The 13,372-nt window shown below is 32.8% G+C and overlaps 1 protein-coding gene across 4 annotated transcripts in view; it reads left to right on the forward strand.

The window, feature by feature from the left end:
• The first annotated feature begins 538 nt into the window (after positions 1–538).
• LOC127844885 (mucolipin-3-like) overlaps positions 539–13,372 on the forward strand; it is a 49,942-nt gene continuing 37,108 nt past the window's right edge. The window contains exons 1-5 of one of the 4 annotated variants that reach the window (XM_052375428.1): positions 539–590; positions 694–724; positions 1,041–1,090; positions 1,310–1,498; positions 7,880–8,041. In XM_052375428.1, the coding sequence (XP_052231388.1) occupies position 724; positions 1,041–1,090; positions 1,310–1,498; positions 7,880–8,041 (402 nt within the window). In that variant the 5' untranslated portion in view covers positions 539–590; positions 694–723. The other 3 variants (XM_052375430.1, XM_052375429.1, XM_052375431.1) reach the window with 3 other exon arrangements.

Consider the following 13,372-nt stretch of genomic DNA (forward strand, 5'->3'; position numbering starts at 1 on the left):
ATCTCAACTCACTACATGTAATATCGTCTTCTGCATGAGACATTGAACCGATATGCAGATATACTGAAATTTACACCGAGCATTGAAAAGCCCACGGCCGTCTCTGGAACGTCTCCTGTATCTATTGATATTGTTAATTAAAAATAAGACATCTCTTCTTGGGGACGAGGGTCATACTGGAGAAAGCAATTTATAAATTTACATGCATTATAAGGGCTTTGAACTGTGAAGGTCAGGAACCGGTCACTTTGAAAGCAGATTTGTATGCTATAAACTATGCAATCGTCTAAATGTAGTTTATACAGTTTTCTGATGTATGGAGACCCCATGCGTGTTTTGCAATTCGACAGTTATTGTCAGTATTCACATTAAATATTTTAATTTACTTTAAAATAAATCATCATATCCATATGCATACAGACGAAACAACGCCAAAATAAATTGGCATGTTCCTTTTAAATTTTGTGTCAAATTCAACAATTGTGCGAACAAAAATATACATAGTGCGTCAGTTTAAAGGCTTTACTATTCCGATGTTATCGCGAGTATAGATAAACACGTTAGCCAATCGTGGCGCTCTTGTATTTCAGGTATGATAGTGACAATATTCGCATTGATAATGTTACCCATTTTAGTCATTTTATTGCTAGCTTTAAATTGTATCGGTTTTAAGAGATTTATATTGTATTCCAGGGACAGTGATGGTTATTCATTGATAGAACAAGTAAGTTCGTAAAAGTAAAATGAAAAACTACTTCTCGCGAATAAAATAGTGGAACAAAATAAAAGTATTTCGATATTTGATTGATATTTTGTAGATGTATAGATTCTACTTGTGAATGAAAATTGCTTAAAGCAAACTAGTAATATACATAACAGTCTAATGCAAACAAATTCTCCTAATAAGTAAGTTGCTGCAAAAGTCAGCTATTGTAATAACCAGGTGTGTGCAAATTGCTCTTTATGAGACATAACTGTCATGTGATAATAGGAAATAACAGTAACACTTAAGTGACACATTATTTGTTTATACCCTTCAGTGTCAAGTGATACGACTGTGTTTAGTGATCCGACTGAATTTCTCCTTGCGGTAATATTTCCCAATATTTTGTAATAACATTATTATCCGTATCAGATTCGAGCAATACATGTTTAATAAATGTGTTCAGGTCATAAATGATGTTTAGACATAAATTCAGTAATGTAACGATCAATGGTAATATATAATTTTATTTCAATAAAAAGATATCGCATGGGCAATAAGGATACGGATTTATGGTTAGGGACCTAAATGTATCAATACTTCTAGAGTTCCAATACTCGAAGATATAATGAGGAGATCAACGAAAATACTGTCCACGAAACCTACGTGGACATCAACCCCCATGACAAACCGCAAGGAGGCGATCCTCAGGTCATCAACCCCCATGATGAATCGCTAGGAGGCAATCCTCAGGTCATCAACCCCCATGATGAATCGCTTGCAGGCGATCCTAAGGTAAATTTTTTATGTTTATATGTAACGCAAACACTGTTTAATCGAAATATCACGTCTTTCTTACTTGCTTTATCTATACAGATATATGAAAAAATATTATATTCGATCTAACGGGCCAAGTTTAGTATAATTTAAAAATATACTATCTTGTCAAAATACTACAGTAATTCACAATGTTGCCAGATTCATTACTGATGCAATGAAACTCCGTGAGGAAAAATGATAAGTATTTGCTACTTCTTAAATTAATATTGTATGAAGCCGTTAATATATTGTTTATTTATTACTTGTTTCTTCTTACATAGCTGTCAATACATTTACTTTTGTAAGTGATGTTTGAACACTTTACCTAGTTATTTATGTGACTTATAATGTATGTTTTTTTGTATTGTACTGATGCCCTTTGACTATAATTTCTTAACTTGTATCTCATTAACCAAAGGCATTTTTGCCGATGATCCAATAATAAACCTTGAACTTGAAACTATATTTTAATACCATTAGATCTTGTATATTTACAAACACTACTCCAGGAGAAAATCCAAAGAAATATTGATACACAGATTTTTTTTAATATCAAGATTTGCATACTATTGTAAAGGCTTGAACAATAATAATGAATACTAACGCATGACACATTTTACCCCGAACTTTGAAATGAAATAGCATAGCAATTTAAAGGGTGGGCAAGTACATACAAATGTTACCTACGCATAATCAAGTCAGTCAAGAGAAAGAAAGAGTCACAATATTTATATTTCAAAATTAATGACTTCCTTTAGTTTAGAAACAGTTGCATATTAAAAACTAATACTCTTTTAATAAACATTTTATATTTTTACATGGTCAACTTAATCACACAAAAATTAAACAAATATTTGTATTATACTTGCATTTAGTTAAAATATAATATTTACGTTACACGGATCCTGCAAGAAGAAAGTATTTCATTTAACATGAATAAATTAAATATTGAAAATTAATTACAATTTATTAATAAGCATGTCAAGCAAAACTGTAAAATTAACGTTACACAAATTTTTGTCTCCTGCAAGAAGAAAATATTTGTGTTGCCCTTTAAAACTATTAATACTGTCTTGCAAATAGTGTACAATATGTTTCACCTGACTCTTATGAACATCCCGTTGGAAATCATTGAAACTCGTAGCTGATTCTGAATTAAGTTTTCGACTTCTTGTACATCGCATGTACAGAACGGCTACACCTCTTCCAGTCTATAGCCTAATGGTTACAGTGCTAAATCATAAACTTGTTATTGTCACGTTCGAGACTCACCATCGGTTTATTTTTTTTTATTTAGTTGTTCCCATTCACAAGTATATGTGTACATGAAGTAAACGATTTTGAATTTTGAGTAAACATTCGCGTTGACACCAACTTGGGCTCGATTGTTTTTGGGTGGCTCGGGTACTACTTAAATGTACCCGGGTACTCTTAAGTATACTTAAGTGTAACCCGGGTAAGGAAAATATACTAAAATGAAAATGGAAATACTTACGCTAAATTGGTTCATTTCAAATTACTTATGTTCATATTAATGTCAATATTTCGTAAAATGGCCTCTTTTATGGAAACACATACTTAATCTTTTTTCGCACAGATGAATACAAGTGTTTTCACAAATATCCGCGTTTTTCCTTATGGACAATGTCGAATGATGAATGTAAATCATGTAAAATCTTTCGTTTAAAATAATCTTAAACGTCATGAATGCAATATTCTTTACGTTATGCTAAATCTTTGTGATTTGATGAATTACTTTTGTCGCTTCATTTTACGCATGAATTCGGTGGCATACTTCTGCAAATCAATTATCTTGAAATATTTACAATTTTTCAATAAAGATTTTACAACTGATGCGAAACATTATGTTGTTGTTTTTTTTCGTGAAAATATTATCTGGTAGTAAACACTCAAAGTGAAGCAACATTCCATTGCCTAAGATTTAGAGAATAACAGGTTACTGTCCCATCGTTTTGTAATAAATCAGGCGAGGCTCAGAATAATATAACGGCGAGGCCTGCCGAGCCGTTATTTTGTTCGTGCCGAGCCTGATATATTACAAAACAATGGGACAATTACTTGTTTTTCTGTTTACCATACCACACTTTCTAAAAATTTGCAAGCCAATCCATTTTTTATATTTTAAATGTACGCTGATTTTGCTGATCCGGCTTTAACACGTTGACATACATGTAGCAACGGCGTTCGGAAAGACGACACGAATGATCGCTTGTTTTAAACAGTGTAGAGAGAAAAAAGTTGTTTGCACTACGAATGGGAAGAGTTCACCCGCTTTAATTAAAAACGTCTTGAATTGGAGATCAGGAATGGCTTGCAGCGGCAAAATTTAATCAAAGAATACACTTCACCGAATAGTTTGGAGCCGCCATTTTGGAGATGTGTATTGAAATTGACGTTTTGATGATGGTGTCAATATCGACATAATCGTATTAAATCGTTTGTTTAAATAGTTGAGGACTAGCATACAGTTATCATTTGTATTGACTTTCTGTGCAACACTTGCGAGAGCAACGACTATATCGATATTTAAGATGTATTGTCCCATTGATGACGACATTAAACGTCTGTAGTGCCGGCTGTGTTGATTATTAAACGTAATTTAAGATTTATTGTCCCATTGATGACGTCATTAAACTTTTGTAGTGCGGGCTGTAGTGATTATTAAAAAATAAACGTTTTTTTGTGATTTATGACTCTAAACTAGAATAAAATTATAAACTTTCTTGGTTTCCAATTGTTTGTTTTCTTGAACCTGATTCATGCTGATAAAAATTGTTGACGTTATATCAGGCAGATATCAATGCGGTGGTATGATAAAATCTGATAGTTTGTTATTGCTAAATAAACATATCGTATATACAGAGTCGTAGATAACAGAGATAGGCAGCTCGCGAAGTATCGGCAAATTCATTAACGTCGCGTGGTTTTGGCGAGATGTCTACTGTGTGTCGGCTGCCACGATAGTTAACACGCTTATAAACATTTCTGTAACACGCTTTTGCGTTCCAGTTTGTGTATATTTGAGACAAATAAACTGTTAAGTTTTATACAAATGAGAATGTATGCGGTATTATCAAACAATTGTTATGTGTCAATTAAAATAAATCACATGCCGAATTGTTTTATTTAGCGATTATATCCGGCTCCAGTTTGAAAAAAAAACAATGATTACCGGAATATAAAGATTGCCTTTGAAATACGATAAAGTATTCAAATACAGGAGCGATCAGAATCTTACGGCTTACAACTAATAATAGGTTGTTTTAATAAGAGTTTCGTTTTTCATTTTAATTGCAGTGTTTTCATTTGATGATTCCGAATGTCATTTACCTGTAATATAATTCGAATAAAGCTGTGAACAAATTTTTCTTTTTATGGAGAGCCTCTATTCTTGGTCTGCTCTAATTGAATGTTTGTGTTCTTTGTCTTCTTTAATTAACACTAAATTCAATACACGATTTTACCAATTATAACATTACCACCTAGAGTATATGTATAGACATCTTCAGACCCATATACTGTGCCATTCTCCGATAATTAGTATCTCGATCCAGTTACTTAGTCGCTTTTATGTGTCTCTTCATAATGTCTTTGACGGATTTTGCGTAATGTGATGACGAGGATTTAAATCTGGATTTACTTCTAGGTATACCGATTATGATGAACATTGAGATAGTGAATTTGTTCAGGACATTACTCAGTCAGTTATGTATGAGTGTCCATAATGAAAAAAGTTAAAGAAAAGCATATATGGATTATGTATGTTGTAAAGAAGCATAATCTAAACTTGAAAAATATGTCCTCTTATGTACATAATGCTATGAAATGTGGCCCGGCTTCTACAGAGGAGCATATGAAACAATTTATGGGATACAGTCTCTTAATAAACCTCTGTAGTAACAATTTTAGTCTGTGCAATAAAAGAATGCATGAACATAGCTTTTACAGTTATATGACATTTCATCAAAGCTTAATAATTCACTAACACATACGAATACACCTGAAATAACAAAAATTCAGCAATTTATCAAACATAACACATATTAAGCGAGTTATTTATATTACAAATAAAATATTGCAAGAAAACAGCTAATAGTCTGCAGTTATTCAGGCAACCACATGTAAGCATAATAACCATTATCGAATGAGGAAGGTTATGACTGTTGCTGAAGAAAATCATAATCACATAAGAATTTTTCATCATGGAGATAGGACTATAAATGTCACTTTAAGAGTGTTAACTTATTGTTACCATAGCCATATAACACAAAATGCCCCGTCCCCTGGTGGCCATGTTTTTCAACCAACCGGAACTTGTCCAAGATATCATTAGAACATAGCGTCTGATCAAATTTTATGAAGACCGGAAAATAAATGTGGCCTCTAGAGTGTTAAAAAGGTTCAACTATAGCCATATATAGCCATATAAGGACAAATGCCCCGCCCCTGGTGCCCTTGTTTTTGCACCAACCGGAACCAGTTTTGAAATTGTCGAAGATATCACTGGGGCAAATCTTTTGACCTTGTTTAGTGATAATTGGACAATCAATGTAGCCTCTAGAGTGTTAACAAGTTTTTTACTATAGCAATATAAGAAATAATGCCCCACCCCCTGGTTCCCATGTTTTTCGACCAACCGGAACCATTTTCGAACTTGTCCAAGTGATCATTGGGACAAATCTTCTGACCAAGTTTCATGATGCCGGATTATAAACCGGAACCCTTTTTTAACTTGTCCAAGATATCATTGAGACAAATGTCAATGACAACTTTTTATGGAGATTGGACAATTAATGTGGCCTCAAGAGTGTTAACAAGACAAATGTTTACGCCGCACAACACACACCGCACGACGGACAAAAGGCGATCACAAAAGCTCATCATGAGCACATTGTGCGCAGGTGAGCTTAAAAACAAGAAGATAATCACTAGAAATGTGTTCCCACAAAAAATGGCACTTGGCAACTTTTTTACCATGCACATACGCAGTAGTTTGTCTTGCTTCATGAACACATACTTTCATACTTAAATATGTTTTGCCATTGCTTTTATCTGAATGTAAACAGAGAATGTCCAGGTCTCTTGCGTACGTATTGACAATAAATAGCTTTGGAACATAACAATGTTCAGTATGTAAACTCTCAACCTTGGTAGGCACATTAACCTCAATTTGAAAGTCTCCAACGTCAGCTGAGTCGGTTTCTGTTGTTGACGATGACGAACCACACTGAGTTGTCTTCATAGAATGCGTTGTTGAGAGAAGTATCATCACCAGTTCTCAGTTATGGAGCCATACTCATCAAGCAGGAAAGCATCGTCAAGTACAGTTGGGGATGATTCATGAAAAACATGTCGAGATCGCGTGTGCTTCTTCTGCACCACATAACTCCAAACTGAAAGTACAAATGAGCATAACAGATGAACACCACATCATATCATACGTATTATATGCTATTCTAAATTTAGATAAAAAATATAAAGGCCTCATAGTTTTTTCGAATGTTCTATTTCAGATATTTAAAGTTAAAGAAGACTTTATGCAATTTCTCGCTGAAATCCCGGAGGAGAATATAAGGTCGTCGTGGCATGAAACGCGGAATGCTCTCAATTTGGATGAACGATTCCGCGCTGTTGAAGACGAAACACGTTTGGAAGAGTGGTTTAACGAGTTCATACAGAATATAGTAATAATTGACGAAAGTGTTAAGTCTTTTATTTTGATTCAAATGCATCAAATAACACATTATTGCATGCATTTATTTGAACATAAGGTGATAAGACTGAGACAAAACATTTAATTGAGGTGATGTTCGTATTCACTGTGGGATGTGATCAACCTCCTCCCAGTGACCGTCTTTTGACCACTGAACAGGATGAACAAGTCATCACATATGCTGGCCGCTTAAAATACAAATTTTTGTCGGGATAATAGATTTACTTCAAATTCACCGACAGCTCAGATTAGATGTTTTTTTCGCGGAAAGAAACCATGTTCGCGATAGTAATAAAACATTAGAACAGATATTATTATATGATTGTCTTTCTTGTCTCTAATGGACATTGTTTACGAATGTTCTTTTTCAGAATCCTAAAGAAGACTTTATGCAATTGCTCGCTAAAATCCTTGGGATGAACATCCGGTCTCATCAAGATATATTTTTGAGCATCTTGTTTCCTCTTGGCAATTAGCTGAATCTTAGAAATAACTCTGACTCGGCAATGACTTACAAATACATTTATATTTTGCAAAAACCAATAAAGTTAGCTACGCACGTCTTTAAGGATTATGCATGTATTAGAAATTGATTTGATTTGTTTATCATTGTTCTAATTCAGAAAAAGGATGATTTCATGAAATGTCTCAGTGGCACACCTTGGGTGAACAGCAAATCGTTGTGGCAAGTCACACTGGACGCTTTCAAGTTTCGCCCGCAATTTATGGCCGTGGGAGAGGAATCCCTTTTAGAGAAGTGGTTTAATGAGTTCAGACAGAGTATTGTAAGTATGTCAGTTACTACTGTTCAATAAGTAGTTATGTTCAATTTTTGAATAATATTTATATAATTACGTAAACTAGATAAAAATAGATGATCGTGTAAATAAATAATATCCACTCCTACTCAAAAGAGAGTTTATTGACAAAAAAGGTTTGGTTAAATCGCTCGGATTCTTTGAAATCCAACATCATTCGTACTGGTAAAAGTGTAAACTAAAGCGGAACTTCTTTAAAATGACTTGTTCACAAATTTGGTCATGTTTTGAAGTTTGTCATTTAAAGCTTTCAATCGCTTAATGAAAACACCAGAACTAACGATTTTATACTTTATTTTGAAATAGCATATGACAAGAGTTAATCTTTATGAGACGGTTGCGTAATGGAACATGCATCGCTATCTCATAGATCATTTTGCTGATAAAATGTACTATATATAGAGAGAGATTGCGAGGTATTAAGCACAATTGCTTATATCTGTGTTTGAAGAAATAGTCGGGACAGAATTGAAAAGAGGATATTTAAAAAACTGCTGATTTTTTGTGTTTCGTTTCGAATTTCGTTTCTTGACGAGTTTACATAAAAAAAAAGGTAATGCTGGATCGTATTTTCGGGTTTTAGTCGTTGTTACCCAAACGTAAGGAAAACTTTTACTCTCGAAACTTAATCAGAAGAAACATGAACATTCTTATCAACCCACGTAAGTCTTTTATTTATGACAAGTGCCAATAAGAAACAGGACGACACATTCAACATAAATCATAAAATAACTTAAGCTCGATTCACTGCCACGCGATTATGGTGTTTATACTGTTTAAATTTCGCGTCGAACCTAACAACTAACCCACAGCGAGAGGCCTATTGATACACTTTTGATTGCTCTTGCTTGTTAGCACCGGTACTTGGCGTTTGAGATAAATCTCGTGAAATCATTTATTGTCAAAGTAGCGATCTCATATTATATGCTTTATATCCACACAATTTGTATTCTGAAACACTTTACTTTAACACTGGAACAATTCAAAGTGATATAACACTTATCGAATACTTTGATGATTTGTTTTACTTAATTCCATTTTTAAGTAGAAATACGCAATTGGAATGGAATTATATCATTTAAATGCAAAATATAACATGTTTATGAACTGTGCATGACTGTGTGAACATTGGTATTCTAGAAACAGAATAAGCCTGAGGACCAAAAGAAGCAAAAAGTAGAACAGGTATGCGAGAGAAAGTTGATGTTTGATATTTAGTCACTAGGTTATCATGCAAACAAAAATATTATTTTTAATTGCGTAAATTGTGTTTCATGATGAAACTGAGAACGTTAACAAAATTGTTGTAACAAATAAGTAAACATTGATTTATGAAATCATTATAACGTGCTTAAGGATAACTTAAAGACCATAGCGGAAATTCTGTCTTTTTTTTCAGAATGTTAGATTTTCTTTTTCTACTCAGTCTCAGCAATAAAGTACTGAGATGGTTAATGAAATGTGTTTATGCTTATCTTACGCATGATGTTTGAACGGTAGCTTTGTAAATATTATGCACTTTGTACGTCGTCGTGCTTTGTGTTGTTTGCATCGAACATGACTCTAGAGATCACTATTTAGTTCATTCTTAATATTTGTGTCACAATCTTATCTTGGCAATATTAAAACAGATTCAATGTGAAGTAGGGTGAACATCTAGGAAAAGGTTAAAATACGCACCTTATTTTCACTATTGAAGCCAAATGTATGACTTATTGCGACGAATTGTGGCCAGAATGTTTATTCAGACATATCTAGGCCAAGTGTGAATTCGTGACAAGTTTGGTTAATATTTAATTCACAGTGTAAAATCTTAGCAACAACATTATTCCCCCACTAGAAATCACATGTTTGACTCAATATGGATGCAATTTTATCAGTTTTTGTTTCAAACAAGCGATGCCCAGTTTCAAGTACCCCTCATAAAGACATAAACGAGGAAGCAAGAGGGCAATATCAACTCCCACAAGAAAAACACATAAACATGAACATGAAAGGATTAAACTGGTGATTATTTTTCACTTTCTAGTACTACTTTCTTTTCTATAATAATTCAATTGTATTTTTATAATTGTGAAATCTCTTCAACCAATTGTAAAATTTGTTGAAAACACAATATATCACTTATTAAGTACCACCATTTGGTTTATATCACTTATTAATTACCAACATTTGGTATATATACTATGAATTTAATATTTGTTAAACATAGGCTTGCTTAATAGAACACTGTCTTGTTGTGTGTATATTATATTTTTGCCACAAATATTAAGTTCTTTGCATAAGGACATGGGCTAAAATTTTAATTCAAAGATCAAATAAACCACTCTTCATTCATATAAACTATTTTGGCACAAGTCCATCAATCCTTTTCAAGCTTTGCCATTAAACACTCAAATTTTCATGTTTCATCACTGATCTAGGATGAAAAAACCAGACACAACAAATGGTCCATCGAAGAGAAATCTTTTCTGAAATAATACAGTCAGAAATTACGAAAAAAATGGCGTGTCAGAAAACAGTTTCTGGAACAACTGTGCAATTGCCATGAACAACATGTTTGGTGGAAAAAGCAGAACAGGTACATAATGATTCTTAAACAGTAATAACATTAGTATATTTTCCTTATTTTGCTGGCAGAGCACTCAATTTTATATTCAGGTATGATACAATGTCATATGAACCATGCTTATTAAATTGAATTTATAAAACAGTCATTACCATATATCATAAGCTGTACATAGGTACACAACAGTAACAGTGGGAGATGATAAATGTAGTAAAGGGGTGGATGATTTATAAAATAAAAAATCTAAAACGGCTATCAATCAGATATTTTGTTTTTGTAAAATATTTGACTAATTTTTTGTCAATTTAAACAAATAATTTTTTTGAAATGACTACTAATAATGTATAAAACACTTTTTAAGAAGTTTATGATATAGAAGCATAGTTTATTAATGATTGCTAAAATAACATTATATTGTCATTTCTTTAAAAAAAAAAAAGATTAATCAAGCAATACTATCATATATTATTATTTCTGTTTTGTTTTTTTATTTTACTTTTTTTTGCTTCAATCACGTTCCAGCTCTCCAAGAGAAGCTGCAGGGCATATAGTGTTTTCTTCATTGAGAGGAAGTATCGTTGTAGAACTTTTAAATGAAATTGAATATGCAGCAAAAGAATGCTACAACAAGGACAGTGTTTTAGCCCAAAAGGATTTCTGTGACCGGCTGAATTTAAATGGCATGAACTCATTGATGAACTATTAGAGCAACAGCCACTGCTAGCTTATGTTCTCTTGGCTGTGTCTCTACCAACCTCTTAGATAGGGAATACAAAATCTGTTCAGAGACTAATACTGGTCATATCTACTGTGTTTGGAATGTTGATGAATACAGGATACCAGGAGTTGTCGTTACAACTCGTTAGTTCAAAAGATTATCGCAATGACTTTAGCTAAAGAACAAACATGCCCAAAATTACATTTAGTTTCAACTGTGTTTCTTTTTTTTTTCTTCAAATGTTTTGTTTAAGCCCAAAACACAAAATATGACTTAACACCTTGTTTATAAAATGGAATATTGTAAAGTGTGCAATTTATATTTAATCATTTTATGAGTAACTCAAGAGAAAATTTCATTAAAGAGTTGCCAAACGCAGCTGTGAATGAATGTTTGTTTTATAAAATAGTCAATGTATGTATTTTAAATATAATATGTTTTAAATATTTCACAATATCTAAATACACATACAGTAAAAAACATACCAGGTATTAAAAAAAATATTTCTTGGCCAGAAATTTGCAATATACATATATAGTTTTTTGCAATTTGATAAAAAAAACAGTATTAAACATTAAATTGTGTACTATTCTCTTAACGTCAAGTTTGTGAGTTTGGCATTTGGATGTTTATGTCACTGTTCAGCACACATGTTTTGTTTGGAAATTAAATAAATCTTTTGGAACATCTATTTAATAGCGCTGACCCAGGCTCTTAAGGCCCTTGATGTTTTAGCTCACTATTTACATTTGTATGTAATGTATCCTTATATAATTTCACTTAACAGAATGCCTTTCAGATAAATGGAAATATATGAAGTATTACCAAAATGTGTTTGGTTTAGCTTTTCAAACCCATTTAGTTGATTTATTTAACGTAAAATTAAAAAAAAGTCAATTGAATTATAGACAAAAATGTTTAATCATTGTAGGTGTATGACAGACTTCAACCGTTGGGTGTCACTCTGAGCCATTCAGGCATGTTGTATACTATGGATCAGATATCGGGACATTTTAATACTGAATTAATTGATTCCATTGCCAGTGGAAAGAAATTCAGAACTGTTGGGGACAACATTAACTTTCATTTAGGTTTAAGCACTGTCCCAACAAGAGCTGTCAGAGGACAGCGCTCTCGACTTTTCGAGTGCTTGACATTATAACGTAAGCCATCATGGGGTAATATTCAAATTATTCAATAAGGTCAAGGTAATAGCTCAGGTATATTTCCCACAATCTATTTGACATTTGTAAAGACATTAAACAAACTAATAAGATTTTATTTAAAGTTTGATTGCAATTGCTTGGTCGGGTTGTTTGGACGGTCCTTCAAAAATAAAGTAAATAAATATATTTATATATTTTTTAACCATGTTTCAAAGAAAAAAATATTTTTTGGGGTTGGGTGGGGGTTGAGAGGGGGGTGTGGTCATTTATTAGATGATCTTTCAAAAATAAAAAAGGGGGATTCTGGGTTGGGGCACGGGGTATTGTTTGGGTGGAATCCATTGTGGTATTCAGGTAAGTGTTGTTTTGTCAAAGTATTAATAAAATTTGATCATAAATAAAGATGTAATGGCAATTTAACTAAAATTTACTCTTGACCTTCACAGTTAAGGTTATTCAAAGGTCAAGGTCAAATTGAACTTGGCAGGTACAGTACCCTCATGATAGTAAGAAAATATTTGAAATTTGAAAGCAATAGCTTTGATACTTAAGAAGTCAAGTGGATCTAAACACAAAATTTAATAAAATACTCAGTTACTAAGATAAAAAAGGGCCATAATTCTTACAAAATGCTTGATACAGTTGTCTGCTCTTGTTTACAGATTGGGGTCATGTTGTTCAAGAAGATTGCAAAATATGAAAGCAATATGTTAAGGAACATTGAAAATATTTGAGGTGGTACGCAAACTTTAATATAGATTTATCAATAATATGCATATTCTAAGTGGAAAAAGGGCCAAAATTATTACAAAATGCTTGATAGAGTTGTCTGCTCTTGTTTATAG

The sequence above is a fragment of the Dreissena polymorpha genome, chromosome 9, assembly GCF_020536995.1.
Source record: "Dreissena polymorpha isolate Duluth1 chromosome 9, UMN_Dpol_1.0, whole genome shotgun sequence".
NCBI lineage: Eukaryota > Metazoa > Mollusca > Bivalvia > Myida > Dreissenidae > Dreissena > Dreissena polymorpha.